At 45.3% G+C, this 18018-nt stretch overlaps 2 protein-coding genes across 4 annotated transcripts in view; both read right to left on the minus strand.

Moving 5' to 3' along the window:
• Positions 1-668: 668 nt before the first annotated feature.
• CHCHD5 (coiled-coil-helix-coiled-coil-helix domain containing 5) lies at positions 669-5358 on the minus strand. The gene is made up of 4 exons (XM_050753148.1): positions 5155-5358; positions 3689-3829; positions 3438-3603; positions 669-845 (listed from the first exon to the last, which is right to left on the minus strand). Coding segments are annotated over exons 1-4 (333 nt in total). The 5' UTR covers positions 5157-5358; the 3' UTR covers positions 669-821.
• A 7250-nt stretch (positions 5359-12608) lies between these two features.
• Positions 12609-18018, minus strand: part of POLR1B (RNA polymerase I subunit B) — a 41477-nt gene continuing 36067 nt past the window's right edge. For all 3 annotated transcript variants that reach the window (XM_050753004.1, XM_050753002.1, XM_050753003.1), the window contains 3 exons: positions 16952-17148; positions 15896-16149; positions 12609-14883 (listed from right to left, as the gene is read on the minus strand). In XM_050753004.1, coding sequence (XP_050608961.1) covers positions 14001-14883; positions 15896-16149; positions 16952-17148 — 1334 coding nt within the window. In that variant the 3' untranslated portion in view covers positions 12609-14000. The remainder of the gene's footprint in view (positions 14884-15895; positions 16150-16951; positions 17149-18018) is intronic.

Consider the following 18018-nt stretch of genomic DNA (forward strand, 5'->3'; position numbering starts at 1 on the left):
AAGGAAGGAAGGAGGGAGGGAGGGAGGGAACGAAGGAAGGGAGAAATCCAGTGCATAGCCTTCTAAGCCACACATCCTTCCATGCAGTTGTTGTCAATAATAAAGCCAGTATTTTCATCTCCATTGCCTAATGCCTCTAACTGTTGCCCAGCTGATTCTGAATTCAGCAGGGAAGACGCATGTTATCTATCACCCCTCCGCGAGCCTCCAGAAAACAGAATACAGATTTGGAGAATGCAGCCAGGCACTGTGTCAAGCGCTTACAGTGCTAGCTACTCTAGAAGCTGAGGCAGAGGATCACTGGAGCCCAGAAGTTCGAGGCTGCAGTGAGCTATCATCGCACCACTGTGCTCCAGCCTGGGCAACACAGCAAGACCCTGTCTTTAAAATATATATTTAAAATATATATATATATATGTAACAAGTTGGGGAATGCTAGAGTAGAAGGGAGCGAGGGTCTTTCCCCCATGCACGGAGCATGAGTCAGGAAACGGCTGTGTGGCAGAGTTCACAAGGGAGGCCAGGGTAGTCTCAACCCTGGGGCACAGCTGCAGTGTCCTGCTCTTCCCAGGCGCTTCCTTGGCACACCCGGTGAAGCTGGGGAACAGATGACTCTGCCCAGCCAGCTCTCCTAGGGCCCTCTCAGGTATGGATGGCAGGAGTCAAAGCCCAGTATACACAGTCTTTATTTATTGGAAGTCCTGATATCCCGGAAAGCCAGGCCCGTGGCCAGGGCTCGGGACTCCATCTGGTCACTCTGCAGGGGAGGGGGGTTGGGGGGCAGTCATTCATGTCCAGTTTTCCTGCAGTCAGAGGAGTCCTCAGGAGGCAGGAAGTGGCTTTGCCTGTGGAGAAAGCACATCAACAACTAGTAGCACCTCCTCTGTGCCCAGCCTGGGGAACCTATGTAGACACCACAGAGGAGACCCTGCAGAGCCCACAGTCTGCAGGGAGAAGGGTGTCAGGCAATGACCTTGGCCCTGAGCCATGTGAAAACGTCAGCTGTGGTGAAGTGTCATGGCGGCCAGGGAAGGCGCCATTCTGCTGTATTTACAGAGCACCTGCCGAGTACCCAGCAGGCAACACTCTCTGACTCAAGCAGGGAGAGACAGAAAACAAATATGTTAACATTGGATAAATTCTATGAAGAAAATTTAATCAGGGTAAAGAGCAGAGGTGTGTGTGGAATGGGAGGGACATGTACCACTTAAATTGTCAGCCACAAAAACATGGGACATTCTGTAAAGTCTGTAAGCCATGCTGTAGGAGATGAGAATGTTTGTGTTCGCTACTGTGTAGACCAGACAACATGGGAGGCCCACATCTCACTGCCCCTACCTAGGAAGGAAAAATTGTTAACTGGGATGCCATCCCCAGGAAAGACGGGATGATGAGGAGGAGCTGATTGTAGTTACTCTGAGTGCACTGGAAAGCCACAAGAAGGTTTTAAAGGGGAAAGATCTGACCTAATCCCCTGGTTTTTTTTCCTGTTTGTTTTTTGTTTTCTGTGTTTTTTTGGAAGACAGAGTCTCGCTCTATCGCCCAGGCTAGAGTGCAATGGTGCAATCTTGGCTCACTGCAATCTCTGCCTCCTGGGTTCAAGCAATTCTCCTGCCTCAGCCTCCCTAGTAGCTGGGATTACAGGTACCTGCCACCACGCCTGGCTAATATTTTGTATTTTCAGTAGAGATGGTGTTTCATCATGTTGGCCTGGCTGGTCTCGAACTCCTGACCTCAGGTGATCCACCCACCTCAGCCTCCCCAAGTGCTGGGATTACAGGCATGCGCCACCACACCCGGCCCCAATTCCCATTTTTAAAAGCTCCTTTGGCTGCCAGGGAAGAGAAGACTGTCAGGGCAGGGGTGGCCACAGGGAAAACAGGGAGAGGCTGGTTGCTGGTCCAGGGAGGGAAGCCGCAAATGGCTCTAAGATAGGAGGATGGAGTCTTCACTGTTCATATGCCCAAAAAAGCTTGAGAGAGAGAAATGTCCCCAACAGCTGACTGAGAACAGTATGTGATCGTTAGGTAATGTTTTCTGAGAAGTCAGTTTCTTCCGGCTCTCAGGAATCGTAGTTTCTGCCCTTGGGGTCTGAACTCATCACTTATCCCTGCCTTACAAAAATAATTAACGCCTATAGGGCCTGGTAAGAAGGGCATCGCCCCAATCTTCAGCCAACAGCTCCCCTGACACAGGCATAGGATATGAGCCTTGATGGAGGGGCACAGGGACCTTGGGAACTTGAAGACAGGGGAGGGGAGTGGGTGGGACATCAGGGAGGTTTTCTGAGAGAGGTGCCATCTAAGCTGGAATAGGAATTAGCCAGGAGATGGATTAGGAAGGGCAGTCCCGGCAGAAGGAAACAGCTGGACAAAAGCAGCAGAGATGTGCACTTGAGTAACTGCATGTTCACTGGGGCTGGAACATAGAGCTTAAGGGGGAAAGTGGGAAGAGGTGGGACCATGGGTTGCAGGGACTGCATCCCACAGGGCCCTGTGGGCTGTGCTGGCATTAAGACTTGGGTTGGTGGAAGTGAGAACCATGGAAAGGTTTGTAAGTAGAAGCAGAACATGGTTAGATTTCCTCTGAGATCAGTCTAGGATGATCACCAAGAACGATTGGAAGGTCAAGATGAAGCATGGGGCCCAGGAGAAGGATGGCCTGGTGGTCCAAGAGAGATGACAGGGCTGCAGGGGCAGAGAGAAGGCCCCAGGAGAGGGTGCTCAGAGGGGCTGGGGAAAGATGTGACTTTCACCTTTGGAGCTCACAGTCCAGTCAGGAGGGCAGTAAACATCTAAAAGAGCATTTTTCAACGTTTTCCCATTACTGCCTCTCCTCAAGGAGTCATTTTAGACTTTTGTTCTAATTGCCCAACCATGAAACTTACATATCACAGATATACTGTATATCTGGCTTACATATTAGATACATTGAAAAGAGTGAGCTTTTTTTGGCCACCTCAGCCCAGCCCCTCTCCAGTTGCAGATGAAAAGTGGTGGGAGAGAGAGGGTGAGGGAGGAGGTGGATGAAGTCAGCCTAGGGAAGAACACAGAGAACCTAGCAAGGACCTGGAATTTTATTCTCAATGTGACGCAAAGCCACTGGAGAGATTTAAGCATAGGTGTAATGAGACCAAATTTCAGTCCTAACATGCTCACCCAGGCCGCTTTATGGAGGCAAGAAAAGAGGAAGGAAGGGAGACCAGGGAGAAGGCTGGGGCAGGTATCCTGGAGGGGGAGGGTGTGGGTGGTGGTGGATTAAAGCAGGGGCTATATGGGGCAAGAAGTGATGATGTTCTGGATTCTGGATGCATGGCAAAGGCCTGTGTGGTGGTGGGGTGGGGCTGAGGATGACTCCTAAGTCTTTACCCTGAACAATCAGAAGGATGAAGGGCATGTTGTGGAGAAAAGAGATGAACTGAGATGAGCCCCTCTTACCTCCACAGTTGTAGGTGAACGTGGTGGCTGCACCTTCTCAGCGCACTGCAGGAAGCGGTGCATATGCTCCGCACAGTTGCCCACAGCTGCCTCGTTCTGTCGAAGACACTCCTCGAAGGCCTCAAAAGGCTGAGCACAGGCCTGGCGGATCTGGCGGATGATTGGGCTGTGGGGGTAGGGCAGTTCAGCCTCTGGGAGATTCCCACCCCACTGCCCACCCCCCACACTGTCTCATACTTGCCGACACTCACTGGGAGGATGTGCATTGGGCAATGCTCATCTTAAGGTAGTGACAGTCCCGCTGCCAGGATTCCGGCTTGGCCGCCACACACTGGCCATACTGCTCCAACTCCCGGCCACAGTAGCGAGCGGTGACCTCCAGAGCTGCCTGCCTGTGGGACAGGATGGGCTGAGGATCATTCCAGGCAGCAGGGAAGCAAGGGAATCTTTATTTTATTTTATTTTTTAGAGACAGGGTCTCACTGTGGCCCAGGCTGGAGTGCAGTGGCATGATCATAGCTCACTGTAGCCACCAACTCCTGGATTCAAGTGATCTTCCTGCCTCAACCTCCTAAGTAGCTGGGACCACAGGCATGAGCCACCATGCCCAGCTAATTTTTTATGTTTTGTAGAAACAGGGTCTTGCTATGTTGCCCAGGCTGGTATTGAACCCCTCAGCTCAAGTGATCCTCCTGCTTAGACCTCCCAAAGTGCTAGGATTACAGGCATGAGCTATGGTGCTTGGCAAAGAAAGGGAGTTCTGGTCTGGATCTGAAGTAGGACTAGGCGTTCAGGGCAGATGTGGGAGTCTGAAGGATCCTGAGATGGGGCCAAAGAAGTGTAGAGGTGAGGCCTAGCCCTGGGGCTTGTAAAGCAGAAGGGGAACTTCTGGGGAGAGAGTGGAGGTTCTAAAACAAGGTCTGATTAATCTAAGGTAGGCCTTCTGGGTCCTAGAAGACAGGCCTTGAAATCCAGGCATCCCCCAGTAGGCCTGAGGATCATGCAGAGAAGACTTACGGACTTAGAAGTAAGATCTAGAATTCCAGGGAGAGAGCTTGAGAGCCCTAAATGGGTTTGGGGATTCTAAAAGTGAGGTTTAGAGGTCCAGGAGGTGAGGTCTCAGGTCCTGGGGAAGAGTGTCTTAGCCAAAGAGTCTTCAAGATGAAACCTGAGGCCGTGGTGCGGGACTCAAGTCCCAGGGGCATGAGGTCTGGAAGCCCTGCATGAGGTTGGTGCTCTGGGAATCCCGGGCAAGGTCAGAGTGGTCTAGGAACAAGTCTATGGACCCTATAGGTGAGGACTGGGGTCCTGGGCAGATGTGGAAGGTTCAATAGGTAAACTTTGGTGATCAAGGGGGAGGAATCTGGAGCTCTGAGGACGGGTGTAGGAGTCCTAGAGGTCCCTAAATAGGTCTGTAGTCTTAGGATTTCGGTGTGAACGGCCGGACCAGGGGTACTGGGGGCAGAGCTTGGGTGAATAGTGACTGGACCGAAGTCCTAAGCTGCTGCGAGAGGGGGCGGGGCCTAAACGCTTAGAGGGCGGGGCTTGGGCATGCGGAGGGTTGTAACTCGTGAGGGAAGGCGCTGAATCCTGAGGGTCAGATCTCCAAGAAGGAGGGAGGCTGGTCCTAATTCCGGAGGTCCTAGACTAGGTCTAGATCACTGGGTAAGAGAAGGGGAGCGGCCGCACGTATACGGTAGGCGCTGTCACTACTCACATCTCGAGACTTTTGCCGGCGTAGGTCTGTCCGGGGGGAACGACCCGCCTTTTCCGGTATCGGTTGTCATGGCGGCGCCCAGCCCAGCCTGTTTTTTTCCGGTAGCCAATTGAACTAACAACCGGTTCCCTTTAGGACTAATCTGTCATGGCGGCGCCCCACCTCTTCTTCCGGTCCCGACTCGTCATGGCGACGCCCTGAGTAGCCACTTCCGCCCTCTTCTGGCTAGATTTATCCCTATTTCCGGCTTGCCATGGCAGCGCCCGGGGTTCAACGGAAGTAAGCGATGGAAAGTACGGTGGTGCCTCCGCTCCAAAGAGAATGCGCCGCTGAGCTGCGCCGCACCTCACGGGATTGAGCCGCAGACACAAGCGCTCCAAATCTCCGACTGGAGCTGGTGGGAAGCGGCTGCTGTTGCTGCGGCGTCTCAACATGTTGTTCCCAGTTTGGTTGGGTGCTATGGCGGTAGGCTGTTGGACTCAGGGATAGGGGGCCTGATTCCTAACGCCACGCTGCCACCATCGGCCTGGCGCAGAAGCTGATAGTCCTCCTGGCACCCTGGTTCATGCGAGCGCTTGGAACAGAAGGGAAGAGGGAGTCAAACCAAGAGCCGAACTAATTCGGCTTGGGCCTCGTATTTACTCAGCCTGGGTGACCCAGACGTTCCTCCATCCCTTAGTGTAGGCCAGGACAGACATGGTGTTTAATCCCGACTCCATGAGACTATCAAGCCAGTTACTTCCTCTCTTTGTAATTAATTCCTCCTAGTGTAGTAACATTTCCCCCTTCCTTCTCATCTGTCTTAAAAGTGTGAGGTTAGACATGGGTGTGAGTTTCCCCACTTAAAAGACTGGATATCCCCTGGTCAGAGAACTGAGCATCAGTCCTGCCATTTAGTTTGCAGATCTTTCAAGACTCTAGTCAAAATGAGCAGAACACTTTGCAGTTAATCATAGAGTTGAAGATGAACGAGAAGATGAACGAGAGCTACTTGACTGTGAACTAGTAACGACCACTTGGAGTCTCAGTGTGTCTGTAAAATGATGATGATGACAGTGACCTCATAGAGGACACAGTGCAAGTGAACAGTTTGATACTGAGCTTGGAGCCTCAGGTGTTCTGGATAAGTGAGAGCTCTACGGGAGGCTGTAACCATGAGCTACCCTGGTTGGCAGTTGACATCCGAGGACCAGCACTGGTCATCTGAATCTGCCATAGGCACAGAAAGCTTTACACCTTGAGATCCCTCCATTCTTTTTAAACTTCCAAGTGTATGTTTGGTGGGAGAAGAGGGGAGGGGATCAACATTTAAAGGCTCTGGAAGGAGTCAGATAACTGTTTTTGGCTTCAAATGTAGACTGAATCCCTAGATTTTCCTCTACTGGGAGAACGAAATCTTAACCCACCCCGTTCCCTTGTTAGTACTCAGAAACGAATACCCCAAAGATGCATTTTGACATGCTGACAGGCCTTAGAAGCTACCTCAGAAGATCTGTCTAACCTTTCTTGTTGGTGTGTGGGGGTGGGGATGCCTACAGGTACACAGGGAGGGAGTTTCTGAAATTTTCTTATCTGACCACGAAAGCAAAAAAGAAGTTCAGTTGTCTTAAACCCGGTTTCTAGGGATCTCGTTAAAGAACTAGGAAAAATCAACCACCTGTTAACAGAAAAACCAAACTGAAATGTCTTAAAGAGGTTTGTTTTGAGCCAATATGAGTGACCATGGCCTGGGAAACACAGGTCCTGAGAAAGTGTGCCTGAGACAGTAGAATTACAGTTTGGTTTTGTACATTTTAGGTGGATGGCAGTTACAAAGACATAAATCAGTACATAGAAGGTAAAGATTGTGTTCAGCTGGGTGCAGTGGCTCATGCCTGTAATTCCAGCACTTTGGGAGGTCGAGGTGGGCGGATCACTGGAAGTCAGGAGTTGGAGACCAGCCAGGAGTAGAGACATGGCGAAACCCTGTCTCTACAAAAAATACAAAAAATTAGCCAGGCATGGTTGGCAGGTGCCTGTAGTCCCAGCTACTCAGGAGGCTGAGGCACGAGAATTGCTGCGGAGGTTGTAGTGAGCCGAGATCACACCACTGCACTCCAGCCTGGATGACAGAGCTTGACTCTGTCTCAAATTAAAAAAACTACAGTATTTTTATAATACATTTTGTAGTACCACTTATAACCACTTGGGTGCGTGGGTTGCCCATTAAATAAAACAGTTTACAGTTGACCCTTGAACAAGATGGATTTAAAGTGTACTGATCCACTTATACTCGGATTTTCTTCTGCCTCTGTCACTCTGAGACAGCAAGACCAACCCCCCTTCCTCCTCCTCAGCCTACTCAATGTGAAGAGGACAAGGGTGGACGCCTTTATGATGATCCACTTCCACTTAATGAATAGTATATTTTCTCTTCCTTACAATTTCCTTAATAACACTTTCTCTCTAGTTTACTATTGCAAGAATACAGTATATAATGCATATATCATACAAAATATGTGTTAATCTACTGTTTATGTCATCAGTAAGACTTCAGATCAACAGCAGGCTATTAGTAGTTAAGTTTTGGGGGAGTCAAAAGTTATATGTGGATTTTCTACTGCATTATTTAAGGGTCAACTGTAGATTCAAGAACTACCTAGGAGTGTAGAGTTGACTGATAGCACTGGGACTGATGATAACATCATAACCTGAAGAAGTGTCAACAATGGTAATGGACCCCCAGCAACCCTGGAGTGGGGATGTCTAAAGATGGATGTCATCCACCAGGCAGGAGTTGGTGCTGCCAATGTGTCATGTATTGCAGCCTCTTTTATTGTTACTTATTTTTTGAGACGGCATCTCGCTCTGTCACCCAGGCTGGAGTACAGTGGCACGATCTCAGCTCACTGCAACCTCCACCTCCCGGGTTCAGGTGATTCTTCTGCCTCAGCCTCCCGAATAGCTGAGACTACAGGCGTGTGCACCACGCCCGGCTAGTTTTTGTATTTTTAGTAGAGATGGGGTTCCACCATATTGGCCAGGCTGGTCTGGAAGTCCTGACCTCGTGATCCGCCCATGTCAGCCTCCCAAAGTGCTGAGATTACAGGCCTGCAGCCTCTTTTACTACAACAGATATGGGAAAGAGTCACAAGTGTGGCATATGGTGGTGGCTTCTGCATTAGAAACATAGGCCAAGTGCGGTGGCTCATCCCTGTAAATCCCAGCACTTTGGGAAACCGAGGTGGACAGACTGCTTGAGCCCAGGAGTTTGAGACCAGCCTGGGCAACATGGTGAAATTCTGTCTCTACAAAAAGTACAGAAGTTACCTGGGTGTGGTGATGTCATAGATAGTGGATTTATCCTTCCAACACCAACAACTAAAAAATCTGGACAAAATAGGAGACAACAGAGTTCAGACACTGGAAACAAGCATTGTAGCACAGTGGTCCCCAAGAGAAAGGAGACAAATGAAGTGACACTAGTGGCCCGGCTTATGTCTGGAGAGTTAGTTTCCAGACTACACAGCCCAGGGGTATCCCTGAGTTGGGACAAAGTTGAGAATTTGGAGAGGCCAAGGCAGCTAGAGTTTGTAAGGCAGGGTACCAGAGAGTAGCATGACACAGGCCTGCAGAGGGTTTCCTGCACATGTAGCGCACAGCATGTCTGTGAATACACTCCTGGAGGCCAAGGGAACCACCAGGAAGGTGCAGGCAGAGCAATCCCTAGAGCTTGCAGTTGTCCATGTTCCACCCCCAGCCACAGAGGAGACCATCACTGTGCACGGGATAAACTACTCAAAGATACTGCCTCTCTAGTGAGGCAAACTTAGCCCTAATGGCTGCTCTGGTCTCACCTAAGTAAGCTTAGAAACACTGAAGCAAGCCCTCAGTTCGAAGGAAAATGGAAATACGGTATATGAAATCAAGATCTCCAGATATAGTAAATAGAACCCTTATGACAAAAATAGCACAAAGGCCAAGAGACAGGGAGGTGTGTGCTGTTGCTAAGTTGTTCTACCTGTGAAATGATAGAATATTACATAAAAGTGTGACAAGTCTAAAGATTTACACTGGAAATTTTAAAAGAAACAACAAAAAATGAAAAAGGGGGTAGGGTGAATAAGCCAACAATGGAGATAAAAATGAAATAATAAATAAATTAGCCCCGTACAAGTATGTATGGCCATCTGATTTAAACCCTGTCACTCCGGCTGGAGAGCAGTGGTGCGATCACGGCTCACTGCAGCCTTGACTCCCAGGCTCAGATGATCCTGCCACCTCAGCCTCCTAGGGAGCTGGGACTACAGGCGCACACCACCATGCCTGGCTAATTTTTTTAGTAGAGATGGGGTCTGGCTGTGTTGCCCAGGCTGGTCTCAAATTCCTAGGCTCAAGCAATCATCCCACTTCAGCCTCTCAAAGTGCAGGGATTACAGGTGTGAGCCACTGCACCTGGCCTATGGCCATCTGATTTTTGACGGAAGTGCAAAAGTAATTCAATAAAGGATCGCTTTCAAGTAGCAGTGCTGGAGCAGTTGGATATCTACTGGCAAAAAAAAAAAAAAAAAGAATCTTGATCTAAACCTTACACCTTGTACAAAAATGAACTCTAAGTGGAAAATGGATCATAGATTTAAATATAAAGCATAAGACTATAAAACCTTTAGAAAATAACATACAAGAAAATCTTTGGGCTAGTGAAGAGTTCTTAGACGTAACAGCAAAAACGCAAAAACCCGTAAATTGGGCTTCATCAAAATTTAAATTTGTTTCTCTGCAAAATACCTGTGAAGAGGATGAAAAGACAAACTATGGACTGGGAGAAATTATTTGCAAAGCACTTGTGTGACAAAGGCTTTATATCTGGAATATATAAAGAAGTCTTGAAAGTCAAAAGTAAGACAAACCGATTAAAAAATGAGCAGCAGACATTTCACTGAAGATATACAGATGGCAAACACACACATGAAGAGATGTTCAACATCTTCACCATTAAAGAAATGCAAATTAAAGCCACAATGTGAGATATCACTACCCATCTATCAGAATGGCTAAAATAAGAAATAGTGGGCTGGTCCAAATGCAATGGTGTTTGCAACAAATTGACCACAACCTCTTACAGATTTATTTGTTCTTTTTCCACTCCCACTGCTTCACTTGACTAGCCTTAAAAAAAAAAAAAAAAAAAAAAAAAAAAAAGGTGACATCACCAAATGCTGGTTGGTCAGAATGCCAAGAAATGAATCACTCATGCATTGCTGGTAGGAATGTAAAATGGCACGGCCACTCTGAAAAGTTTGGCAGTTTCTTAAATGAAATATGCAACTACCATATGACCTAGCAATCCCGACCTTGAACGTTTGTCCCACGGAAATGAAACATATGTTTACACAATAACCTGTATAGTAGTCCTCCTTATCTGCAGTTTTGCTTTTTTTTTTTTTTTTGAGACTCTAGTCTTGCTCTGTTGCCCAGGTTAGTGTGCAGTGGCGTGATCTTGGCTCACTGCAACCTCTGCCTCCTGGGTTCAAGTGATTCTCCTGTCTCAGCCTCCTGAGTAGCTGGGATTACAGGTGTGTACCACCACACCCAGCTAATTTTTGTATTTTTAATACAGACGGGGTTTCCCCATGATGGCCAGGCTGGTCTGAAACTCCTGACCTCAAGTGCTCAGTACACCTTGGCCTGCCAAAGTCCTGGATTACAGGCATGCACCACCACGCCCAGCCAGTTTTGCTTTATGTAGTTTCAGTTACCCACAGCCTGAAAATCTGTGAGTACAGTATATTTTGAGGCCACATTCATTTAATTACAGTATAATTGTTCTATTTATTGTCAATCTCTTACAGTGCCTAATTAAACTTCATCAAAGGTATGTATGTATAGGAAAAAATATATATAGGATATATAGTACATATAGCACATATGGATAGTGTATATACCATGGTTTCAGACACTCACTGGGAGTCTTGGATATATTCTTTAAGGATAAAGGGGGACTATTATACATGATTGTTCAGATCAGCTTTATTGTTAATGTCCCGAACTGGAAACAACCAAAATGTTTAAGATGAATGGTTAAACTATGTACATATATACTATGTATGTATGCTATGTGCATAGTATATCCATGTTATGGAGTACTATATAGCAATAAAAAGGAATTAACTATTGATACATGCAACTACCTGAATGTATCTCAAGGGAATTGAATGAAAAGGCCATTCTCAAAAGGTTGTACTTCATGATCCCATTTACATAAGATTCTTGAAATAAGAAAACTATAAAGAACAGATTAGTGGTTTCCAGGGGTTAGAAATGGGGGACAGAGATAAAAGGATAGTATGGCAGAGCTCTGTGATGACAGAACAGCTCTGTATCTTGCTTATGTTGGTGTTTTCGTCAATCTACACAGGTGATAAAATGAAATAGAACTGTTTACCACACGCAACACAAATGAGTGCAAATGGGTGAAATTTGAATAAGCTCTGTGGACTGTCCCAATGTCAATTTCTTAGTGGTGAATCTACAATCAAAAAGCTAAAAAATGGGTTTTTTTGGAAATGTTTTTAGTGCTGCTATAAATGGAAATGGAGAGATGGACAATAGACCTCAGCTGTGGGATCGTTCAGTAGACAGAACCTGGAATAGTGTGCGAAAGTGTATGGCTGCGATTCTATTAACAGCAGGGAGAAATGTCAGTCAATAGAATCCAGTTTTTCCTTATTCTTCTCAACCAGTTTCCTGAAGCAAAGCCTATCTTTTCTATTAAATAGTTTTTTTCTTTTGCCTTTTTTTTTTTTTTTTTTTGAGACGGGGTCTTATTCTGTTGTCCAGGCTGGAGTGTGGTGGCACAATTTTGGCTCACTGAAGCCTGGACCTTCCAGGCTCAGGAGATTCTCCCACCTCATCCTCCTGTGTAGCTGGAACTACAGGCGTGTACCACTACACCAGGCTAATTTTTTATGTACAAATGGGGTTTCCCCATGTTACCCAGGCTGGACTTGAATTCCTGGGCTCAGCCAGGAATTCAACCTGCTGAGCCAGTGTTGGGATTATGGGTGTAAGCCACTGTACCCAGTCTTTTTTATTTATAGAGACTGGGTCCTGCTCTGTCACCCAGGCTGGAATGCAGTGGCACAGTCTTGGCAGCCTCAACCTTTTGGGTTCAAGCAATCCTCCCACCTCAGCCTCCCAAGTAGCTGGGACTACAGGGGTGTGCCACCATGCTTGGCTAATTTTTTTGTCATTAGTCTCAGCCCAGGCTGGTCTAGAACTCCTAGGCACAAGTGATTGCTCTCACCTAGGCCTCCTAAAATGTTGGGATTACTGGTGTGAGCCACCATGCCCGTCCTGCTAAGCCTATCTTGAAATGATAGATTTTTCTGAGTCTTTTCCTATCTGCCTTATTTTATAATTAGTGACAGACCATCTAAACCAAACTCAGGAAAGAATTACCTTAGGAAAGCTTTCATCATCAAAAAACATCCTATAATTGCACAAGTACATACAAGATGATCTATTATCAACAGTTTATAATGGCCAAAGATAAATAGGCAGAGTATTTGCCGAAAAAAGTTATAATGGCCAAAGAATGGAACAACTCAGATACACAGGGGATGGTATATCCGTACAATAAAATACTGTGCACAGGAAAGAAAACATAAGCGGCACTCTACACACTGCTTGAAAGCAGGTCAGTATAAATGCAGAAAAAAGCCAAGTATGGAAGTGTAGACTAAATATAAAATACTCACTGGAGGCCAGGCGCAGTGGCTCACACCTGTAATCCCAGCACTTTGGGAGGCAAAGGTGGGTGGATCACTTGAGGTCAAGGTCTTTAAGACAAGGTCTTCCTACATTACCCAGGCTGGCCTTGAACTCCTGCACTTAAATGATCCTCCCACCTTAGCCTCTCAAATAGCAGGGACTACAGATGCATAGCACCATGCCTGGCTTCCAAAATGGATGAATCTTATTTCACTATCCTAAGTGAAATAAGCCAGTCGGAGGACAAATATTGCATGATACCACTATATGAGATATCTATAATAGTCAAACTTGTAGAAACAGGGTAGAAGGGTGGTTGCTAGGGGCTAGGGAAATGGAGAGTTGTTCAACAGGTATAAAGCTTCAGTTATGCAAGACAAGCAAGGTCTAAAGATCTGTTGTACAACATGGTGCCTATAATTAACAATAGTGTATTGTACACTTAATGATTTGTTAAGAGGGTAGGTCTTGAGTTACGTGTTCTTACCACAGAAAGCAAAACAAAAACTCAACAGCAACCAAAAAGCAAAAAACAAAGGGGCAGGAGGAAACTTGTGGAGATGACAGATATGTTTATTACCCTGATTGTGGTGATGGTATCAAAGGTGTGTACATATAGTCTAACCCATCAAACTGTATTCATTACATATGTAACAACTGTACTTCTATAAAGCTGGCAAAAAACACTGTAACTGTTTGTTTTTACTTCAATGTTGCTATAAGAAAATATAAAATTACGTTACAGCTTGCATTCTATTTGTATAGTTCTGTCCTGCTCAAGATGGATTAACAGGTGTGTGACAGTCACTGCCTGCTGAAAGCAGGGTGTAGGGAACCTGTATGTTCTTCCATTTATCAATATTTCATATTTTGAGAAGACATGAGATTTTTGAACAAATATACAGAAAATCATTGTCAACAGTTAATCTACCAGCGAGATTCACACTTTGCATTCTTGGTTTTCAGATCTTGGTTGAGAGTTCTAACACCCTTGAAAAATCTCAAGAGTAACCTGGTAATAATATCTTCATTGAACTAAAATTACGTTTTGTTTTAATCTGATAGGCCTCCTAATCCAAAAGGTCAACATCAAGTTAAACAACATCCAGTTTCACTTTGATGTTCATAGCTGCCAATTCAGCTACAAAATACCGAAAAACATAAGGCACAGAAACAGTATCGATAGTGTCACTGCGATTACACAGAGTACAGTTGTATTTTCTGTTGCGCATGGCAGACCAAGAAGGGGGTGGCTTCTCCAACAGTGGAGAGAGTAAACTGCCACACTTCACACACACGTGGGCTACTGACCGATCCGAGCAGTTGAAGAGGCGGTCATGAAGGAGAAAAGATGTACCGTGAGCTAAAAGCGCATCCCGTTCCATCTCCCCAAAACGGATTCCACCCTGGACATTTCTTCCCCCAATAGGCTGGTTGGTGACTCTGTCTCGGGCCCCAGTTGTCCTTACTTGAAATTTGTCTGAGACCATGTGGCGTAAGCGCTGATAATAAACCACTCCTATGAAGATGTCTGCTTCCAGTTCTAGCCCACTGATGCCACTATATAACCTCTCGGTGCCATAGAAATTGTAGCCAGCAGCCTTTAACATCTCACCAAAGTATTCTAAGGCCGAGTTCTCCTCTGAGAAGATGAAGGGTGTAGCATCATGGCAGAGACCATGCAAAGCTGCAGACTTCCCAGCCATACTCTCAATTAACATCCCGATGGTCATGCGGGATGGAAAACCATGGGGATTGAACAGAATGTCTGGGACCATCCCACTCTCAGTAAAAGGCATGTCCTCAGCCGGCCACAATCTGCTCAAAATGCCCTTCTGCCCATGACGACTGGCAAATTTATCTCCGATAGTTGGGTTCCGAGGCACTCTCATAGTGATGCAAACACACTTGAATTTTCCACTCCCAGTGTCATTACTGCACACTTTGATGTTATCCACAACACAATTTTCTTTACTCCTAGGAAAAAGTAAACTCTGTAAGGTCAACCTATTTGTTTAAACTTATAGAGGTAAGTTTCATTGACATAATTAGTGCTTCATAAAAGATATTTGTAAAACACATTTTTTTTTTTTTTAATGAGACAGGGTCTCACTCTGTTGCCCAGGCTGGAGAGGGGTGGTGTGATTACAGCTCACTGCAGCCTTGACTTTCCAGGTTCAAGGAATCCTCCCACCTTAGCCGCCTCAGTAGCTGGGACTACAGGTACATGCCACTAGGCTTGGCTAATTTTTAAATTTTTTGTAGAGACAGGGTCCCACTACATTGCCCAGATTGATCTTGAACTTCTGGGCTTAAGGGAGCCTCCCATTTTGGTCTCCCAAATTGTCGGGTTGCAGGTGTGAACTACTGTGCCTGGCCTGCAAAACTCATTCTTACCTTTATTCTCCAATACAAACAGAGATGGTATGAATAGAGCTATTGGTGATATTCACTACAGAATTATGTTCATCTGAAAGAAAACTAGCAACAAAGGCAACTGAAAAATTATTATGAAGGTCTACTGAAATAAATTATATTGTAAAATAAGCTAAAATAAGACATTTCTAATAAGAGGTATGAGCTCAACATTTTGGCTAGGAAACATTGCTAACATTGTATATGATAAAGACGACAAAGTTTGTATAATACAGTTTTTAAAAAAAGCACAAATAGACCAGGCACAGTGGCTCACACCTGTAATCCTAGCACTTTGGGAGGCTGAAGCAGGTGGATCACTTGAGCCCAGGAGTTCGAGACCCTCCTGGGCAACATGGTGAAACCATCTCTACTAAAAATACAAAAAATTAGCTGGGCATGGTGGTACGTGCCTGTAGTCCCAGCTACTTGAAGGCTGAGGTGAGAGGATTGCTTGAGCCGGGAGGTGGAGGTTGTAGGGAGTGAGATCACTCCACTGCACTCCAGCCTGGCTAACACACTGAGACCCTATCTCAAAAAACAAACAAAAACCAGCTTGGATACCCAAACTTACTTATAGTACATCACAAAACTTTCCCCAGTGTTGAGGTTTAGGTAGCTGTAATATGGATCTCCATACTGCAGTTTTGCTCCTATAAACGGCAATCCATCGTCATCTAACTTCTGCAAAATCCGTGGGTCACCAGGTTTGATTCCAAACACCAGGCTACTATCTCCTTGTTTAATTTTTTCAGAGAGGTCTATGAACTCAGACTTGTAGACACTTCCATGGGCAAAGCCTCGTTCCCAAGAGGCCTTATTCACAATCTGTGAAGTAAAAGAATCGTTAATTTAAAAGACTGAGGCCAAGTGAGGATTTTCAAAATAAAACTAGGTGGGACTATAATACTTGGTTTAGGATAACTGGCATCACTTTTTAACTCTCCTCACATTTTCCAAATCACTGATACTAACTACAAAAATCCAGACATGGCCAGGCACAGTGGCTCATGCCTGTAATTCCAGCACTTTGGAAGGCCAAGGCAGGCTGATCACTTGAGGTCAGGAGTTAGAGACCAGCCTAGCCAACATGGTGAAACTCCATCTCTACTAAAAATAAAAAATCAGCCAGGCGTGGTGGCGGGTGCCTATAGTCCCAGCTACTCGAGAGGCTGAGGCAGGAGAATTGCTTGAACCCAGAAGGCAGAGGTTGTAGTGAGCCAAGATCGTGCCACTGCACTCCAGCCTGGACAATAGAGCAAGACTCTGGCTCAAAAAAAACACAAAAAACAAAAAACACCAAGAAAAACAAAAACCCAGGCACACAGAAATAGCTTAAAATCTAATCATACTTAAATATAAAAGGTAGATATATCCAAAACCAAACTCTTCAAAATTTACTCATAATATGCACTCAAATATGCAAGATATATGTGTATCTGAATATTTAGTGGATACTCCTCAAGGCTTGCCCACTTTCAACTTAGACCAAGAACTAATCATTTCATAGAACATCATGTGCCAAATACTAGGTACTTGGGTACACAAAAATATTCCTTCAGTGATTTCACAGTAAACAAAAGAGTTAAAAGATAAAAAGATTGGAACAACATTTCCCGGTAAAACTTACCATGGCATCTTCCATATCATAGCCAGTGTAAGAAATCACGGCAACGATGGCATTGGTCCCAATTGGATAGTTATCCATGTCATAATAATCATACATGGAGGGTCTCACCAAGGGACTCTGAGGAGTCTGAAGACGATACAGTTTGTTATCTGATCGGTCTTGATAAGTGAGAAGTGGAAAGCCCATAGTTTGCTTACCTACACGGAGAAAAACATCTTAGCATTTTCTGCTTCTTTCATCTTGATTATAGGTGTGATACACAACACTGGAAACAACTAAATATTCATCAGAGGAGAATGAATAAATAATCATAGTAGTTATGCTTACTTTAGACTAATACATAAGCTGTGAAAATGAAGTAAACCTAAATGTATCAATGTGACCAGACCAGGAAAACCGTGCTGAGTGGGAGAAAGTGCAGACTGACATTTAATGTAAGATTTATGTGCATTTGCAACACGCCCCAAACAATTCTATACCTAGTTTATGGATACATGTATGATGTAATAAAAGCTTTACAAGGGGACAGAAAGGAAGCACACGAATTACAGGATATCACTACTGGGGGGAGAAAAGGGGACAGTAATTATTATGAATTAGATTACTTTCTTACAGCGGAAGATGTATTTAATTCTAGGTAGTAGAGTATGGGGTGAGATTCCTCTGTGTACTACCTCACAGTATAATCATTTCAGAACAAAATGATTTTAAAATATAAATACATACAAGTGAAAATTTTTTTTAAAAATTATAAACTTAGAGCTTCCAGTAATAAAGGGCTACTCTTACAAGACCACCCTCAACACATACGTATAAGATGCAGAAAAAAGGCCCCAACTACACATATAGCACTGGAGAGTAACCAAAAGCTGTCAGAAGCTGAGGAAGAATTTTTACTTGGATGAAAGGAACCACACTGGGTGAATAAGTATTTATGTATATATTTTTGCCTTATGGCCCAGTGTGGCAGCCACAACTTAGATAGAAACCCACAGTCTTACTGGCTTGAAGAACCAAGAAATAGAGTTCTGAGCATGACAACAATTGGGAAAGGGGAATGTTTCAGA

The sequence above is a fragment of the Macaca thibetana genome, chromosome 13 (genome assembly GCF_024542745.1).
Source record: "Macaca thibetana thibetana isolate TM-01 chromosome 13, ASM2454274v1, whole genome shotgun sequence".
NCBI classification, from domain to species: Eukaryota; Metazoa; Chordata; class Mammalia; order Primates; family Cercopithecidae; genus Macaca; species Macaca thibetana.

Excerpts from the sequence above, each read along its gene's own strand:
- CHCHD5 (XM_050753148.1), bottom strand. Across the intron at positions 3,604-3,688 it reads GCCCAATGCACATCCTCCCA|CCCAATCATCCGCCAGATCC; the intron begins GTGAGTGTCGGC and ends CTACCCCCACAG. Across the intron at positions 846-3,437 it reads GTTCACCTACAACTGTGGAG|GCAAAGCCACTTCCTGCCTC; the intron begins GTAAGAGGGGCT and ends CTTTCTCCACAG.